The following is a 23,769-nucleotide window of genomic DNA, read 5'->3' as shown; positions in this document are numbered from 1 at the left end:
AGGACCACATTAGAAGTGTATGTGCTGAGAAAGATAATGATGCTGAAACTGTAAATAATGAACGGATGGGTGTTGAAGCTGGGGTCAGTGCCTCTATTGCTAGGGAAGATATAAATGAGGAAGGTGGGAGAAGTGAGACTATTGAGACTGAGGTGAATGTAGGTGAATGCTCCAGTGGCACAACATTAGATGCAGACAGAGTAGAAATCAAACTCGTGTGTTACATGAGGATGCTGCTGCTGTTACAGAAGAGAGTTTGGACACTGACATTTTCTGTACTGGGATGGAAGGGGACTTATTCTTTTCTCATTTTTGCATTGGGGTATATATTGTACTTTCTTTTTAAAATTTTTAAAATTGATTGTACTAAATAAAGTTTAAAAAAAAAAGCTCCTTTCATCTTTGTGTCTTTAGTGTAAGCTCAGGCTCTCATGTGTTCAGCTCTGTGTCTATGAAGAGTGACTGCTCACACGATCTACCACTGAACTTCAGTGAGGAAACACCAGCAGCTACTGAAAGGTATTTCATGTGTTTTGTATTGTATGGCACTAGCTAATTTTTCCACTGGGATATTTGTGATAGAAGTGAACTAAATAAAACAATAAATCACAGATCAAAATATGTGCTTTCCTTTTTATTGAAGTCAGTCTGCAGCTACTTTTCGTTAAACAATTACACAAGCAGCAACAAAGAGCATCCACGATGGAAACATCTACTTAATTACTATTTGCAGCATTAAACCATTTCAAATTAGACTGAAGAACTCCTGTAATACTGTTATTTTTGTCCTGTTCTTTGCATTATTAGTTCTCTCCTTTATAGGACAGAGATATAGGATCCAGTTTTTACCTAAATGTGTACTTCAATAGAACCTTCTCTTTAACAGCTGATGATTGCTCTTTGTGTTTGATTAAAAAATAAGACGTTTTTCTAAAATTTAGCTTTAACCACATTTCATTTTATTCACCATTTTAACAGGCTGCAATGTGAAACATTAGATTCAGACGTCCAGATTAACAGGAACCACAAGAATTTCACAGACAAACTCCCTGGAATCTTCCAGGTAGGAAAATATTTTCTAAATGTTTAGATTTATAACAAACAAATTGGTTACTGGGCAGTGTTTTACAAATATTAATTACTAATTATAAAATTTGGACCAAATATGGATGTGGAATTGGTTACATTTTGTTGTTTTGTCTTTGTCTTTATTTATTTATTTATTTTGCTTTGTTTGTAGGATCTTGAGAAGAAAATAATACAATTTCTAAAGAATGAGCTGGACATGTTTAAGAAAATATTACAAAAAGAGAACATGCAATACGTGAAGGACTTTAATGAGAACAGATGCAGTATGAAAGAAGCAGCTCTTGATCTCACGCTCTACTTCCTGAGAGAGATGAAGCAAGATGAAGCTGCTAATACTCTAGAAGGTAAGAGACTCTGTTAGCTGCTTCCAGCCCTGTGTCAATATGTTTTCTCTTCCTCAATCACTGTTATGACTCATATGTCTCTCATATAATGTGTTCATAACCTATGCTGTTTCTTACAATAACAGTCTTCCTTTAGACTTCCACATTCTGCTCCAAACATAACAAACCCAGAGACTAAACAATCTGTCTATTTTATTCCTTTATTTAGATAAGCTGGTCTTCATTCATCAGCTAAAATGTAGCTTAAAGAAGAAATATCAGTGTGTGTTTGAAGGAATTGCAAAGCAAGGTGACTCTACTCTTCTGAATAACATCTACACAGATCTCTATATCACTCAGGGTTGTAGTGAACAGGTCAATACTGAACATGAGGTAAGACAGATTGAAGTTGCTTCCAGACATCATGAATCACAAGAAATACAGGTTGAATGCAGAAATTTGTTTGAAGCACCTGAACAAGACAAGCAGATCAGAACTGTACTGACAAAAGGAGTTGCTGGCATCGGAAAATCAGTCTCTGTGCAAAAGTTTGTTCTGGATTGGGCCGAAGGAAAAGAAAACCAGGATATCAGCTTCATATTTCCTCTTCCATTCAGAGAGATGAACTTAAAGGAGAAAGAAAAACTAAGCTTAATGCACCTTATAACTCAGTTTTTCCCAGAGATAAAAAATCTAAACCTTACAAGAAGGAACCAAAAAGTCCTGTTCATTCTTGATGGTTTGGATGAATTCCGTCTTCCTCTAAACTTCAATGATAATAAGATGTGTTCTGATGTATCTTCACCAGTCTCTCTGGATGTTCTCCTAACAAACCTCATGAAGGGAATTCTGCTTCCTTCTGCTCTCATCTGGATCACCACCAGACCAGCAGCTGCCAGTAAGATTCCTCCTGACTGTATCGACCGGCTGACAGAGATACGAGGATTCAATGATGCACAAAAGGAGGAGTACTTCAGAAAAAGAATCACGGATGAGAATCTGGCCAAAGAAATCATTGATCATGTTAAACAATCAAAGAGTCTCTTTATCATGTGCCACATCCCAGTCTTCTGCTGGATTTCAGCCACTGTTCTCCAGAACATTTTAGAGGAGAAAAGAAATAATGTGAAAAACAATCAGGCTGATGATGCCTCCAAAGCACTGCAGGAGTCAAATACTGAAGACACTCCCAAGACTCTGACACAAATGTACACACACTTTCTCAGATTTCAGATCCAGCAGAGCAGACGAAAGTATGATGGAGAATATACACCAGATGTTTCCTGGGATAAAGATGCCATCTTTTCACTGGGGAAACTGGCATTTCATCAGCTGGAAAGAAACAATGTGATCTTCTATGACACAGATCTGGAAGCCTGTGGTATTGACGTCTCTAAGGCATCAGTGTATTCAGGCATGTGTACCCAGATCTTTAAGCAGGAAACTGGGATTGTTCTTGGTACCATGTACTGCTTTGTTCACTTGAGCATTCAAGAGTTTATGGCAGCTCTTTATGCACATCTGTTTCTAGACATAAAGAAGAGAAGTATATTTGTTCATGAGTCTAAAGAACAGGAAAACAAAAGTAAAACTATGGTTGATTTGCTCAAGACTGCAGTGGACAAGGCACTAGAGAGTGATAATGGACATCTGGACCTTTTTCTTCGATTCCTCCTTGGTTTGTCACTCCAGTCCAATCAGAGACTCTTACAGGGTCTGTTGACACAGCAAAATGATAATGACCAGATCAAAAAGGAAATAGTTCAGTACATCAAGCAGAAATTTGAAGGTAATCTGTCTCCAGAGAGATCCATCAATCTGTTCTACTGTCTGAATGAACTGAACGACCAAACTCTGGTGAAAGACATTCAGACCCACCTTAGCAAAGGAAGTCTCTCATCTGCTGATCTTTCACCTGCCCAGTGGTCTGCTTTGGCCTTTGTGTTGTTGACATCAGAGGAGGAGCTGGAGGAGTTTGAGCTTCAGAAATTCAAGAAATCAGACGAGTGTCTCATTAGATTATCAGCAGTCATCAAAACCTCCAAAAGAGCTCTGTAAGTTAATCATTTCTTGTATTTATCAGAGAAATACATTTATCTAGGGTTCCCAAGAATTTTGGAAAACCTGGAAAATGTATTCCTGATATTTTTTTTTTATTTAAAGGATGGAAAACTAGATGATGGTCAGTTCATCAAATGTCCACTCAAATGTGTGCAGTGAATATCAACAGATAGTTAGCTAACTAGTGATTGTGGTTTATTGTAATGTATAATTCCAGTCTTTCTGCAGTACCAGTAGTACCAAATACTGGGTCAGTGTGGTACCCGCTGATAGACAGCTGCTCAAACATTCCTGTGCATATTTTTGTGAGCACTTTGTAAACAGTATTGTGTTTTAACAACATGTTTTACAGCCAGTGTTGAGCACATGATCATAAGAGTTAAGGTGTTTAATCAGTAATCACTTAGTAATGCTTTTCCTTCAAGCCATAGAACTAACACTTTCTAATGTATAAATCATTGTAATTAAAGCTATTGATTGATTATTATTATTTATTATTTGTATTTAGCAAATGTATTTAATCTAATATTCTGTAATCTTATTTCCTTCGTAGGTTAAATGATTGTGGCTTAACAGACAAAAGCTGTTCAGCTCTGGCTACAGTTCTTGGATCAGATACCAGTCTGAAAGAGCTGAATATGAGCAATAATAATCTGCAGGATTTAGGAGTGAAGCTGCTCTGCTCTGGACTGGGAAATATGAAGTGTCATTTGGAGATACTGAGGTAAATTGTGTGACAGTAGACCAAAATTGAGGTCAACAAAAGCATAAGGTGAAAAACAGACTTGGATAATTTTCAATTACAGTATCAGTACTGTAAAGTTTATTTTCATTTAGTTTTAACATGTTTTACCTGTAAAAACAATCCAATTGTGGTACAGCACTGTAATTCAGGATTTTTAGCACCCAAACCCCATAAAAATCACAATAACTCATAAACATTAGTTCTGGTAATATTCTTTTTAATTGTTGAACATTTTCTTTTTAAAAGTACAAACTACAAAATCGATCTCTAGGATACAGCAGGAAAAAAAGAGCATCACCAGAGTCCCCTGGAGACTTTGTATCATGGCAAACATACACATACTGAAAAGCAAAAATAAGAACACTATCAGTCGTAAGTTTTTGAACACTAAGATTTGTAATGTTTTTTTAAAGAATTTTCTTCTGATCATTAAGCCTGCATTAATTTGATCCAAATTACAGCAAAAGCAGTAAAATTGTGATATATTTTTATTATCTAAATGAACTGCTATTTGAATATATTTTAAAATGTAATTTATTCCTGGAGTCAAAGCTGAATTTTCAGTATAATTACTCGTCTTCAGTATCACATGATCCTTAAGAAATCATTCTAGTATGCTGATAAACATATTTTATTGTCATTATTATCAATATTTAAAACAGTTGAGTAAATGTAAGGATTCTTTGCTGAATAGAAAGATATTATTTAGCAAGGATGATTTAAATTGATCAAAAGTGATGATACAGACATTTATAGTGTTACAAACTATTTCTATTTCTGATAAATGCTGTTTATGTGAACTTTCTATTCATCAAAGAAATAAATGACATTTAAAAAAAATGTGTGTATATATATATATATATATAATTGTTATTTTAAATAATATAAATGGTCCAAATGTGTACTGTTTTTGCTGTACTTTGGATCAAATAAATGCAGGCTTAGTGAGCAGAAGAGACCTTCTTTAAAAAACATTAAAAATCTTACTGTTCAAAAGCTTTTTTTTGAATGTATATAGAGTGTTTATAGAATTTGCCTCAACTGTCAAACTGCTGTATGCATTAAAAAAAACATTATATACTACATATGAACGTAAGAAAATTTTTATTGATTATTTTATAATGAATTGTATGAATGGGCCAGTGAATCACTGATTGAAGGTGTTTAAAAAAGGTTAATTCAGTAATAAAACTGGTGTGTGCAGAGATGACAAACATGGCTTTGTTTAGAACCATTTTTACTAAATGGAGCAAAAAGACAATATTTTCTTCATGATTTAGACATGGTTATCAACAACATTTGGTTCCCAGGGAATAAATACCTTACAAATGTGTACTTTAAATACAATATAACTTGCTTAGGATAAAAGCATCTGAAAAATGCATGAATGTAAATGCAATGTAAAACAAAATCAAATGGACAGCTGGCTGTATGATGATTCTGCCCCTGATGGTCAGCATCTAGTTTGTGCACGTTGATACACACATTTCTTACTTAAACATCATTTGAGGAGATTTACTTTGCTAGATATGAAGAGGCGGCGTAGAAAAGATATTATGCTTCTCTGTGACTAACGTTAAATTTGTCAACTTTGGCTTACTGACATTATTAGCTCACCAGATAATGTTATCATCGATATAGCAGTCATTCACAAGAAGAGGATCCAAAATATACCTCCGACGTTACAGACGACATCCAGACCAGAAACTTGAAAATAACAAACAAAATAAGGGCTTGAAAATACTGTTTAAAATCTGGACAGAAACAGCGTTGTTGGCTAACGCACTTTACCTCAGTATTTCACCTCAGTTCGCTGTTAAGGTTAAATCAGATGAGCTAACTTACATTAAAATGCAACAGAATGTACAAACGTGTTTCTCTGTTTAACTAAGTTTATTTCGACTAATATAGATCACCTTAACTTACTCACCAGTCCATGTTTTCACCGTTATGGCCATAAGTCAGGAAAAAAGGCTACCAACATGAAAAATACGATGAATATTGTTAGTTTGCTGTTAACAGGTTAAAACATCTTAAAATTGCTCAGTTTTTCAGTTTTCAGTTTTCAACAGAAATAAACTAACCTTTTTGTGAAGTTAATGATGGTGCAACATTTCTCTTTTTTCCTTTTACCGCCACTTCCTCTCAACAGGAGAAAATAAATCTCCCTTGCCATTGGTCAGTTTTTCGTGGGCAAGTTCACCGCTGTAAATTTACAGTAGGATTTACAGTAGTGGAGAATTACAGTAGTGATCATATATTTTCCCACAATCCTTTGCAGTTTACAGTAAAATACTTATCTTGCTGTATGCGATCTTACAGTATCCTACTGTAGATATTACAGTAAAATACTGTTCATATTACTGAAATCGGTTGCAGTGTAGTTTATGAATACGTTAACATGAGCAAAGATTAAGTCAAGCTGAAGATGCCTTGTTTATGTGAACTAATGCATTAACTAACGTTTAATACAACCTTATTGTAAAGTGTTACTGGGTTGGCTTTTATTTTTTATTTTTTTAAATAGCTGTATAAATAGAAAAATAGCTGAAATCCCTAATCTGGTGAAATAAACAAGTTGATCTGTTTTTCCTCCGTTTTATTTGCCTTTAAAATGATGTGACTTATTTCATTTTATTCTTATTTTCTGCTCTTCCTCTTTCTGCCAATGTAGGTTTAGAAACTGTAAAATGACAGATGAAGGTTGTTCTGCTGTGACTTCAGCTCTGAAATCAAACCCATCACACCTGAGAGAACTGGACCTGAGCGGGAATAAACTAGGAGACTCTGGAGTGAAAAACCTCAGTGATCTACTGATGAACCCACAATTCAAGCTGGAGAAACTAGAGTTAGTATCATTATACTGTACAGCAGTTACAGTCAGATTAAAGTTCACTGTTTAGTTTAGGACCACTGGACTCTTGACATCTTTGCTGTGAAACAAAACAGAAGTAAAAACAAAAAACAGTCTAACAGATGATTCTGATAATTAGATTTTTTAGACTAATGGTATATTTTTCTAAATCTTTTATTAAGGGAAATGTCTATTATTTAGCATATTTGTACATAGTTAGAAATTGTAAACTACACCAAAATATATTACACATTATTTGATTTGATTGATTTTATGATTTTCGTGAAAATAGACATTTAATTTAGTTAATTGTTCTGTTGTGTGTATACTGATTCTATGTATTGATTCATTATTTGTTGACTGAGGATGAGTCCAGACTTGGATTGTAACTAGTGTCCTCAAATACTCCTGTCTTGGTTTGTTTCATGGTTTATTAGTGACTGTATAGCATTTGCTGATGATCATCATAGATCTGAGTCATTGTTCTTTCTCTTTCTGCCTTCAGTCTGTGTGGATGCAGTATTACAGAGAAACAGTGTCTCATCCTGACTTCAGCTCTGAAATCAAACCCATCACACCTGAGAGAACTGAACCTGAGCTGGAATCAAATCACAAACACAGGAGTGAATGACTTATGTGACGTACTGAAGGATTCACACTGTAAACTGGAGAGATTGAGGTCAGTAACATTCACATACAAGAATCAAAATGATTAAAATCACTTCAACAGTTTAAACCTAAACACTTTCTAAACCAGTGGTTCTTAATTCCAGTCCTCACGTACCCCGCTCTGAATATTTAGCATGTTTCTCTTTGCTAACACACCTGATTCAGATCATCAGCTCATTAGAAGTGAGCTCCGTGCATGAACTGTGTTCTGATTGACATGATCACTACATAGTGTCCATTGCTCCCTACTCCCTGAGCACGGGAAATCTGTTGAAGTTTACTACACTTCGAAACATGAATTCATGGATTTCTTACTAGAGAAGTTTAAAGTTTGACAATAATATTCCTCTGTAAATAAATACTATTTAAATTCACGTCTCGCACACTTCAATGCCCTTTGAATGGAACATATATGTTCGCTTAGAACTGGAGTCATGGGGGAATATCCTGTGATGTCCACTTCTCAGGACACTTACAGACGAATAGAACAAACGTCTGAAGCAACAAGAGAAACATACAAGATGTAACATAGGCTCAGAGACATTCGGATCCATGTGCAAGGCTTTATTGAATATAACACAACTCACGGGAATTCCAATAGAGTAGTTACAAAGCAGGCGGGAATCAACAGGGCTGGCAGCAAGAATCGTCAACGATAGAAACAGTCCAGGGTCATACACGGAAAGGCAAACACAGGGAAAAACGCTCAGAAATATGTCCATGGGAACGATAAGACTTCGCAAAGAAGTTCAGAATGTCCGCGCCTTAAAAAGGCTAGAAATCACTGAGAGAATAGACAACACCTGACCTGAGGCGGAACAGACCGAGGTACGTGTGTAAACAGAGTCCGGGTAGGAACTAAAATGTGGGTGAAGGTTCCCGCTGCGACCGTTCGGAGAGGGCCACAGAGGCACCGTCTGTGACACAAGATGTGTAGAGTGGGGTTCTCGAGGACTGAAATCGAGAGCCGCTGGTTTAAGCTATGGATTGAAGCGCTAGTGTGTGAGACTGTGCAAGAGCCACAAGAGAACATTTTGTAACTAAAAACATTCAGATGATTCAAAAAAGGGATGAGGACAATATCGACCATGACAAAAAGCGGTGAGGACATGTCCCACCCATAAATTACGCCTATGATTATTCTTTAAAAACAAGGTTTTAATAATTTTAGTTGTATTACATGCATTCTACTGACAAATTGTAGTGTATTTCTGCAGTTTTACTCAAATGAACTCAGTCAAATGCTCATGCAGTGACTCTCAGAGCAGTTCTGGAGATATTGTTCATGTATTTATGTCCTCAATTAGTGAGGCAGCAGATGTTAATATCACTGCAAGCCTCACGCGCTTCTGTATGAGTAGCAAACAAAACCACACATGTGCACCATTATAGAGACACACAGAATTGCACTTAAGTCTTTCTTTTGTAGCACTTTATCTATTTGTGTTAATAGATTTCAATTGCAATACATATTTCTAAAGGCTGTTTTGTCAAAATGAGTTTTTTCTTCTACACTGAGCCATAAATCTCCACTTCAGGAATATTTACATACACCAAACTTTGCGGTTTTATTCTTGTCTATATCCTGGAGCTTTTTACAGCAGGATTTGTTCATATATAATTTGCTTGATTTTATACAATTTATCTTCCCAAATTTATTTTTATATATATGTTTGTTTATTTTCAACAATTTACATTGTTTGGTCATTTCTAGAATAACTGATTAATCATCTGAATGTGACATTTTCATTCTGGTTCTAGGCTTTCAAACTGCAGTATCACTGAAGAAGGTTATAAAGCTCTGGCTTCAGCTCTGAGATCAAACCCTTCACACCTGATAGAGCTGGATCTCACAGGAAATGATCCTGGACAATCAGGAGTGAAGGAGCTCAATCATTTACTACAGGATCCAAACTGTCAACTCAAGACACTGAGGTGAGTATTGCTGGGTTATTTCAGATGTTACTTTATCTTTAATAGTACTGTTATTGTGGTTGATCATATTTCCATATTTGTGTCAGAGCATTTTTTTGTTGTCAGCATCACTAAAAGCCACTATCATGTGAAGTTTTAAAATTAAACAGCCAATGAAAAATGGCATAAAGTTTTAAATTAGGGACATAATTTTGCGCACTGGATGTAAATACTGTGAACATTTAGTGCTGCACTGTCTATCATATGTTAATGCCTCATTAAACAAATCTTTTAGTTTTATAGTATAAATTTATGTAAAATATATTGTTTATCATAAATGCCTTTTATACACAATGCAAATAGCAATGTGTAACGTGTTGTTGTTTTCAACTATTCATAACTGTCAGTTCACAGTGTATTTACTAATTAACATAAATCTTTTGAATTTAAAACTGTATTAGTAAATGATGAAACTTACATTAAGGTTATTAAATGCTAGTTGTTCATCATTAGTTCATGTTCACTAATGTAGTTAATGTTATCAAGTGAAGTTTCATAACTTGGATAAATAACTCACATCTTAATGGGTAATTTTGCTGATTTTTAACCTTTGCTTACCTTTATAACTTTTGTGTAGTTTGTAGTATATATAAATTAACAATGTGTAGTCTTTCTCCATGTTACCTGCACACAGATATCACCATTTATTTGTCAGCAAAAGTCTGCCGGAAGATGCAAAACACATTTAGTAAGATGATCATCATAGATCTGAGTCATTGTTCTTTCTCTTTCTGTCTTCAGTCTGTGTGGATGCAGTATTACAGAGAAACAGTGTCTCATCCTGACTTCAGCTCTGAAATCAAACCCATCACACCTGAGAGAACTGAACCTGAGCGGGAATAAACTAGGAGACTCTGGAGTGAAAAACCTCAGTGATCTACTGATGAACCCACAATTCAAGCTGGAGAAACTAGAGTTAGTATCATTATACTGTACAGCAGTTACAGTCAGATTAAAGTTTACTGTAGCATTACATCTTCCAGCCTTTACCATTCGTCATAAATATTCTAACTTATAAATAATTAGATTTAAAGTGTTAGGACTTTGATGGTACTTCTAGGGTGTAGGAAGTAACATTTAGATAATGAAAATTAGGTGAAGAGATGGTGGCAAGAAATCAAACCTAAATCGAAAAATACTGCCAAATAATGAAATTTATTTATACAAAAGTGAAGAATTTAAACAAAAGGATGAAATAAAAAAATATATACAGCGAGAAATATACACAAATCAAAATAAACCCAAACAAATCAATAAATAAACCCAGGGGGAAAAGGGAACGCAAGTGGCGGCAAAAGAAAGAAAATAATATAACAAAACCCAAGCTAACTTATCATTAACCTCTAACCTAACTTCAAATAAAAAGGAAAATAAAAGTCTTCAGTGTTAAAACCCCCTAAATTAACTATACTAACTATCAAAACAAAACATACAAGTGTGGCGCTCACTCGTAACCTGGGGTGTCTCTACAGTTGGATTAAGACGTGTGGTACCGTGTAAGTCAGGTGACATCTTCCAAGTTCCTATCCTCTTTTCCCAGGGGAAAACTAGCGATCTCCAGATCGTAGAACGGATTGCAGAATGCGTATTTGCATCGAGAGGCTAATAACTGTAACAGGGTTCCCACGGGGTCTTAAGTCTAAAATTTAAACATGACAATTTAAGGCCTTAAAAAGTCTTAAATTTGCTGTTCTAGGTCTTAAATAATTTTACACAGGTCTTATTTTTCCGATGTCCATGTAACGCTACATCTAATGCTCATTTAAATTCTCTTTTTGTTGTTTCCATGGTGTTGTAGTTCTTTATTTCACTATTCCAAATATAATTTGCTGTATTTAAACTACAAATAAGACCAACATGCAATAGCCAATCAGCTTTCTGTTATTGGCGCGAGTCTCTCTCAGATTGTACCGCAGAAGTCAAATGGATTTAACTTTTTAGCTATGAGGAAGTGCAAGTTTAGCGATAATTAGCTTGAAAAAAGAAATGAATATAGGGCTTGGCTAAGGCCAGTTTCTAACAACTTTAGTTTTTTTTTCTCTGTGGAAGTTACTGCGCCTTCAGACAGAATCGCAGTAACGTTAGCAGAAATTGATAATGGATAGTGTATTTCTGGTCTATTTGTGAGAAACACACTGAGGTAAAAAATTAAAATGTATAGTTTATTTATAACATGATATAGTTTAGTAATTTACCAAGTGAGCTTTTTGCTGAAAATTCTCACAATTACAAATGTTACATTAATTTTAGCTCAATAAACAAGTAGTTAGTCAAGTAGTTACTTACATATTAGACAAAATATTTCCACTGTTTTGTTCTGTTTCACCAACGGAAATAGTTCCAAACAAGGATCGCATTTTTTTTTACATCAGATATTTCTAGTGGTACTTTTGTGGGGATATTTTGTGTGTAATAGTATCTGCTGATATGAAAAGTTCACTGTATATCGTAGTAATAAATTTAATTAAATTTCATATAGGGTGGTATTAAAAAGGTCTTAAAAAGTCTTAAATTTCACTTGTTCATATCTGCAGAAACCCACTAGGGTTACTACTAGGACAGACAACAACGACCAGGCCAGAACAGAACTTAATTACACAGAAAATTTTATATGACATTTAATATATAAAACGTGATTTAGTATTATATTAACATTTTTTAAATACTTTGTTGTTAAAGCCTACACCCAGTGTTTTCATTAATAAAGTTCCCAAACACTGATGGTTGTTAGCTTTCTCAAGGCACATCAGCTGGCGAACCATTTGACAGAAAAGGCTTAGGAGTCAATATAAAGAAAGATAAGTTTACACAAACTTTATAGCTATGGCAGCGAGACAGCGAATACTTGTTTTAAATCAAAGACAGCGCCGTCCGCAGAGCCAGTTAGTGTATGTCAACTACTTTATAAGAGAAAGCTTTAGTCCACTGACTACCATGTCAGAAGAGACCATTAAAAAAATAACACCTGCCATGGGAGCAAATTGTGCAGCTCTTGCATCTTGTTGGCCCAGATTTACCTCGATTTTTCTTTTTTCTGGTTCATGGCTAGAAAATGTATAAACTTTTAAAATCCTTTTTTCACATGTAACTTTTCTATTAGACATTATGCTCAGTTTTGGACAAACGATGGTAAATGCAAATACTGTAATGCAAATCAACTGAAGGAACCAAGGGTGGAGAATAAATTTTTTACTGTACTGTATATCATAGCCACAGGAACGTTTCATTTCGCCAATATTTAAATTATTATAAGTGTTCACAGCCTAAACAAAATGTTGATATCATGTTAGAATCAACAAATCATATTGCATTTCTGTATCATTTATCACAATCATCTACAGCTACTGTAGCTCTTCAATAAGAAGATCCTCAGAGATCTACATTTAGAAGTGTTTGAATTCGTCCAGAATGAATTAAGGTTGCTGAAAGATCTATTGAGAATCATTCAAATTCTGCTCAGAATTCTGTTATAAACAGCGCTGATGTAGACTATGTCAGAAAACCAGAAGTAATGCCAACTTAAGCACAGTCGAATGTTATTACAGTATTCATTTCAGGGTTTGGACAACCTTTTGAGAGAGAAATTCAATCTCTTTTCAAAGACTTGAACATTTTGAACAAACATTTGTAGCACTTTGAAGCTCTGTTATATTGATTCCCAAAATAAAACTTTGTGGTAAACAAACACTTATGTAAAATTAAAAATAAATAGAATCATGATAACCTTGATTAATTGCAGAAAAATGTGTGATTTTTATTTTATTTTTTTAATTGATTGACAGACAGCACTAATCTTTACTCTTTTATAGATGTTGGTAATATTAGTTTGTTTAGTGAATATGCATTTCAATGTAATTGTATAGGCAAGAGATCAGGATGGGCCCCATCCCCTTGGCCCCATTCAAACTTTCAGTTTGATAATGCGGCCCCCAAATTAATCTTATTGAACAGCCCTGAGCTAGAACAGGGAAGATTAAGGAAAAGTTAAATTATTATTATTTATTTTTTTATGATCATTCTTCTTTCTGTCTTCAGTCTGTGTGAATGCAGTATTACAGAGAAACAGTGTCTCATCCTGACTTCAGCTCTGAAATCAAACCCATCACACCTGAGAGAACTGATCCTGAGCGGGAATCAAATCACAAACACAGGAGTGAATCACTTATGTGACGTACTGAAGGATTCACACTGTAAACTGGAGAGATTGAGGTCAGTAACATTCACATACAAGAATCAAAATGATGAAAATCACTTCAACAGTTTAAACCACAACACTTTCTACTCAATATGCTATCACTTCACATTATATTAATGTAATTAGCAATAAGCAATAAAAAAATAACATTCATTTATTTTTTAATAATCTTTTAAACATTGTTTTAAAACGTTGAACACTTTCCTTTTTTCCCTGTGTTTTTACCTTTATTATTATTATAGGACAGTATTAGGCCCATAATTCTTCACGTCAGTGAATTAATGCATGGATATGTAATAAACATTAGTACTCTTAAACTATGGAGTTAAATTAATGCCTTAAAGATTACACAAGAACACTTAGTGAACACAAGACTGTAAGCGTAAATTAAATTTGCATGCGCAAGAGACGCTTTGTAAAGGTGTAAATCGCATTTCAAGCGTAAGAAAAAAATCATTTGCAGTATTTTACTGTTACTCGTAAGTGTAATTCATGTATTGTGAAACTGCAGCTTCATGTTTACACAAAATAAATATGATTTGTATTCTTCTGACTTCCATTTTTGGCCCATTGTTTTTGCTAAAATATGGTCAATGAATATGATATGATCTGTGAATAGTGATTTACGCATGAAAACAACAGTTTAAAATATTTCAAAACGGATTGACTGCGTAGAACCAATCTGTATGTGTAAAAATACAAACTGTTGCAAATGTCTAAATGACTTGTTTGCTAAGAACGCGTTGTTCTTCTGGGTTGAATTCCAGGCTTTATACTGTAATAGGTTGCGCTGTGCCGGATGTGAGCACAATAATACAGATAATGAGCTCACACGGGAAAGGCTGTACAGTATCTCTTCTTAGATTTATACAAATTAAATAAACACAAATATGTTTTATTGAAGTAGACCTTTCAAGCTGTTTATATAACTGTCACAGATTTGTAGGTTGAGGAGTGGAAATAAGGTGCTGGAAACCGGAGTAATAATAAACACTGATATTTATTGAGCAAATAACAAAGAACATGGAGCAGAACCAAACTGAAGTAACAATTAACGACGGACACTGGGGTGTGATCAGACACAGACTTCAATACACAGAAACAGGGGTGTGGCTACAAACAAGATAACGAGGGGGAAATACAAATAAGGGCAAGACTAAACCAATGGGAACAAAACCAAAGGGGAACACAAGGACTAAACCATTTAGACTAGAAACATAGGGGGAAAAACACTATGGAAAACAGAACAGAGACAGACACAATCCTGACAATAACAAGCTGTGGCAGAAAGCGCACCCTATTTTTTTACAAAAGCAATTTGTAACGTTTTGTTGTTTTTGTGGAAGTACATAAAATAAAGCAGACATTTGTATTTCTTTCCTGTTATCACAATGTAAAGCATCGAGAAGTGCAGTGTTACGCTTTATATGAGATGTATATTTGCAATAAATATGGCCTATGCAACAGCCAACCATTATGAAGAAACGTTATTATGACTAATTTGCAGAGCAGTAGCGGTAACTCATCATCACAATACAAAGAAACCGTTTGACATTTCTCTTTGTTTCTTTCTGTTCATATTTCAATTTAGATAAAGAAATATTTCATGCGTCGAATATTCAAAAATAACTGTTTTGATCAGAGTCCTCTGGGTCTGAGTGCAGTTACTAGATATATTATAGACAAATTGGAGATTATTCTCAAAAACATGTTTCTACAATCAAAACTATTACATTAAAATACATTTTTAAGAGTGCATTTCTATAACTTCAGCAGCGTGCAGATCCTGGTTTATGTCAGGACTGTGGTGAAGGCAGCACGGACAATTCAAATAGCTCACTCACATAACGTAACCCTATGTCTTCAATAGGGAAAATCTGATCGTTTTTATGAAGTATGTCATTATTACTAGAAAAAACATGTTGTTTTAATGAGATAATTGTGTCATTTTAACTATGTTTTGTTTTACAGCATATTTTATTCCTGTTTTTTCAATAATTATATTGAACCAAATTTTTGTTTAAAAAATGGAATCGTCCCTGATCAGTAGACAGATGAAATTATGTATGTGTGTAGTGCAAATACTAGGCCATCTGTATATCATCAAAATTACAATAAAGTAATATATCATATATAGCCTGTTGAGGAGGAAAGATTGGAATTCAGTATGAACACATAGCCTAATTGTACACAACAAATAATCATGTTTTACTTAAGTTATTTATTTAATTAATTATTTAAGTATCCGTACATTAAAAGTACCATTCCTCTGGCAGGGAGAATGATCCTGAACTAAATGGAGATAAATGTTTTGGCACGTGATGTATTTAATGAACCAGATAAGAGTAAATGGAGAGTCCGCGAGAGTCTCATTTAAAGGTTGTATCAGCGATTTCTAGCCTGAAACATAAAGTGTAAAATTCAGCTGATCTTTCATCACGATCCGCTCGCTGCCTGTCCCATAAATTGTCTGTGAAAAAACCGCATCTCTCTGGTCAGCCTAGGGTCCGAGATATGCCAAAAAAACAATCGGCACTACCAACCATTCCACAGCAAAAACAAACATTGTTCCAACCAATCAGCGTCAGGGGTTTGGTGTTGTGGACTTTCGCTCCGCCTCCCTCACATCCCTGCACCAGTAGGAAAGTCCACAACACGAACCCCCTGACGCTGATTGGTTGGAACACGGTTTGTTTATCTGTGGTTATAGTTGATAGCGCCGATTGTTTTTTTGGTATATCTCGGACCCTAGGCTGACCAGAGAGACGCGGTTTTTTCACAGACAATTTATGGGGCAGGCAGCGAGCGGATCGTGAATAAAGGTCAGCTGAATTTGACACTTTATGTTTTAGGCTAGAAATCGCTGATACAACCTTTAATTGGCTACAAGAAAGTGGTGGACCTGCCCTCAAAAATATAATGTTGTCTGTCTGTTCAAAGTTTTTTTCTGAATTATGCCTTGACAAAATGAGATAACAAAAATTCCCTCTGTTGAAACATTTGACTTTAATATGTCATTGACTTCATCCAGTGTTTAGATTTTTGTACTAGAGATGTATGCAAATTAGTGTATATTTCATTAAATAATGTCTCATTAGCATGTTTAAACCTAACATTTTAGAAAACTTGTAACACAAAAATGTTTGCAATTATAAATGTAATCAATCAACTAATAATCACTTAATAAGTAAGTGACGTGATATCTGTTAGTACTTTTTTTTTTACCCTATTCACCTGCAGTGTCTCGTCTTAATAAAAAATAAGTTATAGACCTGTTCTATAGGAAAGGTAACCTTAAATGACTTCTGTTGTGATCTGATGCTATAGGGACAATAAAATTAAATGAAATTTGACTTTCAAGGGGGACTGGGGCACCCCTCTAATATAATAATAAAATATAATTATTATATAATGCCCTTAATCTACCCCTTACACAAGATCTTCTGCAGTTTTAGACTTAAAAAAAAAAACCTTTGTTTTGTAGGAATTATAAGCTTCTTTCCAAAAAAAAAAAAATGTCCCATCAGGGTCATAATTTTACCTTGAGGGGATATTTGGTCCCCTTGACCACAAGTAGTATTTAAAACTTGACAAAAAGTAGTGTTTGAGAATGTCTGAATATATATATATATATATATATATATATATATATATATATATATATATATATATATATACAAATTCATAACCTTATAAAAGAAAGAAATTATGTCCAAAAACATCAAGCTTATCTTGAAGCATCTTGGAGATGTTGCCACAGTTCTTCTGGATTTAAGGCCGTTTCACACTGAGCGTGATGCGAAAAAGCGAAGCAAATTGCCAACGAGCGGTGCTTTCAATTTGATAACCTTCTGCTAATGCAATGCATTTTTCCTCAGATATGTATCTCGAATATGGATTTAACATCATCTGCTGCTCAATATACAGCATTAAACTGAGATCAAATTTGGTTTCACACCAGAAACACAAACTATCTATAATGTTAAATACATCTTAAAATATAATAGATGAACAATTAGCATTAAGCTATATTTGAAAATGTATCTGATTATTAATGTTGTTGTTGTTTTTTGGCTTTAAACTCATTTAAACCATCACTGAGTTCTTGTAATAACATTTGAGAGGGTGGAAAAAATCCTTGTGAATGATCTCGTCTGGTGTGAATAGCCCCATAGGGATCTATTGTTTCAATTGAAAAGTGTCATTGAGCCAAATGTTTGCGTTCAGCATGAAAAGGCCTTTAGTCTGTCTCAGTTTGTTGTGTTTCTTCATGTCATTCCAGACGGACTGATGATGATGAGATCAGATCTCTGTGTGGAGCACTGGCTGTTGTCAGACTCCTTGTGCAAACTAAAATCTCACTGGATTATTACAACTGTGATCGTTATGTTATGATGACGATATTTTTTGTTTATATATATATATATATATATATATATATATTTGTTTATATCTTAATATTATTATAGCTTTAATTAACCATTTTCACACACAAGCATTATCTGACTCTCCTCCTGACCGCAGACGCAGGTTTACAAGACACTTTTATCTGCGTTTTTCAGTCAAATTCTTGCGTTTTCCTCCATATGAACAGTATATATTCATACAAGATAAGAAATTAAATTTCTAGGTTTGACCAATTTCCATAAACAACTTAAAACATAGGCATTTCGAGTTTCTGCTAGTGATTCCTATGGAGAAAAATAACTTCCTGCCCTCCAGCTGCATTTCACACGTCATCAGAACCACGTGATTGGAAACAACCTATTGCTCTTCCTGACACACCTGGATGTGTAGCATCGAATTGCTTGGCGAATTTGAATCGGTGAATTTTTTGGAAGCAAAAAAATACGCACCGAAATGTCCTGTCAAGTATCAAAGGTTGCATTGAAATTATTTAGTATTGAAATTTTGAACACTGCAATTGTTAAATTTGTATTTTAAAATAATATGAATATTTAATATTTAAATTGTAAACAATGTAATATTGAAAGTCGTATTTTAAAATAATCTGTATTATTAACATTGAAAATTTTACAAATGAAATTTTATGTTTCCTGTTAATACAATGCATTTTATTTCAGTTAGTGCTATACAGCACCGTATTTTGCTTTTTACATTTGTCAGTGTTTTACTTCCATAAAAAATATATTACATTGATTTTACTGAAAATTTAAAAAGTTACATTTCAGGTGTTCAGTCACTTTTGACCATAAAGACCACAAGTGTATCTCACAAATGAGGAGCATCAGAAGATTAAAGCATGAAAGTGACTGTAAGCTGGAGATACTAAAGTGAATTGATATCTAACAATTTAATTTGTCAGAGTTTGCTTTACAACTAATATTAAATTAAATTAAGTTTTAGTTCATTTGTATATGGAATAAAATATAATTGTGTTTAGGGATTTTCATTGTTCAGGTCATTTCTAGAATAACTGTTTAATCATCTAAATGTGACATTTTCATTCTGGTTCTAGGCTTTCAAACTGCAGTATCACTGAAGAAGGTTATAAAGCTCTGGCTTCAGCTCTGAGATCAAACCCTTCACACCTGATAGAGCTGGATCTCACAGGAAATGATCATGGACAATCAGGAGTGAAGGAGCTCAATGATTTACTACAGGATCCAAACTGTCAACTCAAGACACTGAGGTGAGACCTGATCAAATAATGGTACACAAATAAATTTGAATGTTTTTTTGTTTTTTTTTTGGTTAGCCATACAATAATCTGGACAATGTTTCATCAGAATGATCATATCAAGTGCTGTGGGTTTTGTTGAACTGATGATCAAAGTCAAAGTCTGCTTTTTTGTCAAATCTACCGCCTGTGTTACTCACAGACCCTTGGTGCACACGGATAACACTAACAGTAGAATGTAAAAATACAGACAAATACAGATTAAATATAATATAAGTACAAGTATATTAATAAGGACATGTAAACAAGATAAAGTAGCTCAAGGCACATGTCAGAGAGTGCAAACCAGTGAAATAAACAAACAGTGCAGATATAATGAGTGTAGTGCAAAAAGAGCTTATCATTCTGTTTAAAGTGACAAAGAGCTCAGAGAGCAGTCTTTATTTAACTGTCAGAAGAGGTAGTTTTCAGTCCAGTGCTGCACAGAGTGACTGGTGTGGGTCAGTGTGTGTTAGTGGGAGGGGGCTGGAAGATCCTGGGGATGTGGGAGTGGAGGGTCAGAGTTCAGTAGTGCATGGGGCAAAAGAGGGGTGGGGGCAGAGTCAGAGAGAGTTGAGTTTCCTGACAGTCTGATGGATGAAGCTGTCCTTCTGGTTAGAATGCTCTCGATGGTGCCTCTGTAGAAGGTGCACATGATGAGGCCTCGGGCTCTGGCTCTTCTCAGTTTGTGGAGGAAGTAGAGACGCTGCTGTGCTTTCTTGGCTAGTGCAGTGGTGTTGTTTGTCCAGGAGAGGTCCTCTATGATGTGCCCACCCAGGAACTTGGTGCTGCTCACTCTCTCCACAGTCAACTGTTGACTCATGCTCAGTGTGTGCTCTCCTAAAGTCAAGAACAATCTCCTTCATCTTCTCCACATTCAGAAAGAGATTGTTGTCTCCACACCAACCAGGTGCCTCCCCTTGCTCCTGTAGTTTGTCTCATCTCTGTTGCTGATGAGATCCATCACAGTGGTGTCGTCCCAAACGTAATGAAGAGGTTGTATCTGTGTGATGGTGTGCAGTCGTGGGTCAGCAGAGTGAAGAGGAGGACCTCAGCACACATTAGGCTCGTTTGAGATGCGCCTCGCCTGAAATATAGGCCAGAGTAGGCGGCTGCAGTTAAGGGAGGAGTGAAATAAGTGCAGTCAAGACGGACAGTTCTGATCTCCAGAAGCGCAAGATATACCTATGAGATCAAAGGCGGATATCGCGTTATTCACACTCAACCTGCTGTGTTGCTGATAAACATGATATAATTTTAGTTCTGTTGCTTTTATATGAAAATAAATATGATGCACAAGACACATCATCATTAAATGCATCATTATAAGCCACTTGTAGTCTCTGAAGGCTGGCTTTTTTGTAATTCCACCAGAGATTTGCTGTGTACAGAGAAGTACAATATGCTTTGAACAAAATTAATTAAAAAGTTAATAAAAAGGCATTGATATGAATATCTTAATGAAATTAAAGAAACATAAATATTTTACGTTTTTTAGCTAAAAATACATAGCTATGTGTATGTTTTAAATGTTGAAATACGTCTAAATTGTAAGTTTTAGCATCAATAAAATGTACAAAAATGTAGGTTTTGTGCCTCTAAATGTTGCGTATAAATTCCTCCGTATAAACGATGAGAGCAGGCTGTTGTGGGACACCTGTGTTCATTGTGAGGGTGCTGGATGTGTTTCTGAGACACAAACTGCCTGAGGTCTCCCAGTCAGAAAGTCAAACAGTTGCACAGCGAGGTGTTGAGCCCCATTGATTGAGCTGAGTTTGTGAATGAGCTGTTGAGTGAATGATGACTGTCAACACAGTTTAGTGTGCTGCTGTTCTGGAGTATGGTATACCTTCCTCATTAACATCAACTTTTTTTATAGACACTTTTACTCAAACTATTTAAATGTTTCTGAACACACTGTAGTTTAATTGCCATCAAGCTCAGATTCACTCTATCACTATATCTCTACAGCAGGTCTTTGAGTCTCCAGATGATCATTCAAAACATTCAGTTTCACAAGACAGTTTTCTGCCATTTCTATTATGTGACTATTAGACTTTCAATTATTATGTATTTATTTGTGTATTCAAATTTTCAAAGAAAGGTTTTGCAATTACTAGAGCTCATTTTAAAGCAATAACATATCGTATCAGCGATTTTTCTAATGCCATAGATCTTTAAATCAGAACTAAATTGATCTTGCCTGCTTCATCTTGTTTTCTGCAGGTTTTTGGGTCCTGCTGCAGATGAAGGTTGTCAGTATGTGACTGGAATTGTGGGTAAAAACCCGTTACTCATGAGAGAGCTGGATCTGAGTGGACATAAACTAGGAGACACAGGCGTGAATCAGATCTCTGCTCTACTGGAGGATAAACACTGTCAACTCAACACACTGATGTGAGTATTGCTGCTTTAGTTACAATCTTACATTACTTTTAATAGTACTGTTATTGTAGTTGATCATATTTCCTCATTAGTTTGAGTCAGAGCTGTTTTTCTCAGCATCACAAAGAGCCACTAATGTGAAGATCCTACTATTTCTTGCTGGATCGGGTGTAATGGTCAGACAGGGCCGATCTAAATCCAGTATTGTGTGAACTGCTCTGTGTTTCTGTTAAACCAAACAAAAGGCATACAAACACAGTATTCCAAGTTTTCTGAATCTATTTGATAGTTTAATGTGAGATACAGATATTTAAGGCCTTACACTAAAGTTAATGTAACTCTTTTCTCTGCTGCGTCTGTCAGTCATTCTCTGTTCAATTCAAACTCTGGTCGTGTTCAGTTACAACAGTCAGCTCCATAAAACTCTCTCCAAGATCTTTCAGTGTCCCATTATTATTGATTTATAGATAAATGACTATGATTTTGCATATATATGGCTGTTTATTGTTGTTTCTAAATCATGTTTCCGGGTGTCTGTTGAACAAAACACAGCATAGCAAAGACTATCAATAGTTTTTAACATGCACATTAACTGAAATTTAAAACTGTTAAAGGAAAAGGCTCAATAAACTGTTGCACAGATATAATACACAACAATATCTTTGTTATTTGAATTTTTAATGTGAAGAGTTGTGTGCTGTGACGAGTCCATCATTTTGTGCACCGTATACAAATACTGTAAACATTATTTGTTTTGTCCTATCTATCATATGTTGATGCCTCTGTTAAAATATTTCGTTTTATAATATTTATATTTATGTAGAAATATATTGTTTTTCATCAATACTTTTTATAACCACAATGCAAATAGCAATGAGTAACATTTTACCAGATTCAGTGCTGCACTTTTATTTGTTCCCCATCAAATGATGTTTTTTCACAAAATGTTTGTATTTATAAAATTATTAATATTGTGCACTGATTTTTCTAGAATAAATTTTGCTACTAAATTATCCACTAACTGTTTATAATATATTTTTTCATAGATTATGATTATGAATATGAACATACTGTATATACATATGTAAATATATATACATATATAAAACAACTTGCATTTAGGAATACAAGAAACAATTCATTATAAAGAGGCAAATAAAATTGTGCTCGTAATACAAAGTATCAGACATTATTTAGTTTAGTATGAGCTAGAACAGGGAGGATTAAGGAAAAGTGAAATTAATATTGTTTTTTATGATCATTTTTATTTCAGTCTTCAGTCTTCTTTCTTGGGTAAATACACAATTACAGAGAAACAGTTTCTCATACTCCTGTCTTGGTTTGTTTCATATCAAGATTTCATGATTTTTCTGGTTTATTAGTGACTGTATAGCATTTGCTGATGATCATCATAGATCTGAGTCATTGTTCTTTCTCTTTCTGTCTTCAGTCTGTGGGGATGCAGTATTACAGAGAAACAGTTTCTCATCCTGACTTCAGCTCTGAAATCAAACCCATCACACCTGAGACAACTGAACCTGAGCAGGAATAAACTAGGAGACTCTGGAGTGAAAAACCTCAGTGATCTACTGATGAACCCACAATTCAAGCTGGAGAAACTATAGTTAGTATCATTATACTGTACAGCAGTTACAGTCAGATTAAAGTTCACTGTTTAGATTTGGACCACTGGACTCTTGACATCTTTGCTGTGAAACAAAACAGGAGTAAAAACAAAAAGAAAACAGTCTAACAAATGACAGGAGATGATTCTGACAGATTTATACAGGACTA

At 34.8% G+C, this 23,769-nt stretch overlaps 1 protein-coding gene across 1 annotated transcript in view; it reads left to right on the top strand.

Moving 5' to 3' along the window:
- The first annotated feature begins 418 nt into the window (after positions 1-418).
- LOC141337898 (NACHT, LRR and PYD domains-containing protein 3-like) overlaps positions 419-23,769 on the top strand; it is a 28,405-nt gene continuing 5,054 nt past the window's right edge. The window contains exons 1-10 of the mRNA XM_073843475.1: positions 419-519; positions 979-1,063; positions 1,241-1,433; positions 1,642-3,466; positions 4,027-4,197; positions 6,893-7,066; positions 7,578-7,751; positions 9,503-9,676; positions 10,457-10,630; positions 20,437-20,603. Coding sequence (XP_073699576.1) covers positions 452-519; positions 979-1,063; positions 1,241-1,433; positions 1,642-3,466; positions 4,027-4,197; positions 6,893-7,066; positions 7,578-7,751; positions 9,503-9,676; positions 10,457-10,630; positions 20,437-20,603 — 3,205 coding nt within the window. The 5' untranslated portion in view covers positions 419-451. The remainder of the gene's footprint in view (positions 520-978; positions 1,064-1,240; positions 1,434-1,641; positions 3,467-4,026; positions 4,198-6,892; positions 7,067-7,577; positions 7,752-9,502; positions 9,677-10,456; positions 10,631-20,436; positions 20,604-23,769) is intronic.

The sequence above is a fragment of the Garra rufa genome, chromosome 7 (assembly GCF_049309525.1).
Source record: "Garra rufa chromosome 7, GarRuf1.0, whole genome shotgun sequence".
In the NCBI taxonomy this organism is placed as follows: Eukaryota; Metazoa; Chordata; class Actinopteri; order Cypriniformes; family Cyprinidae; genus Garra; species Garra rufa.
This window is presented reverse-complemented; position numbering and strand designations above follow the sequence as displayed.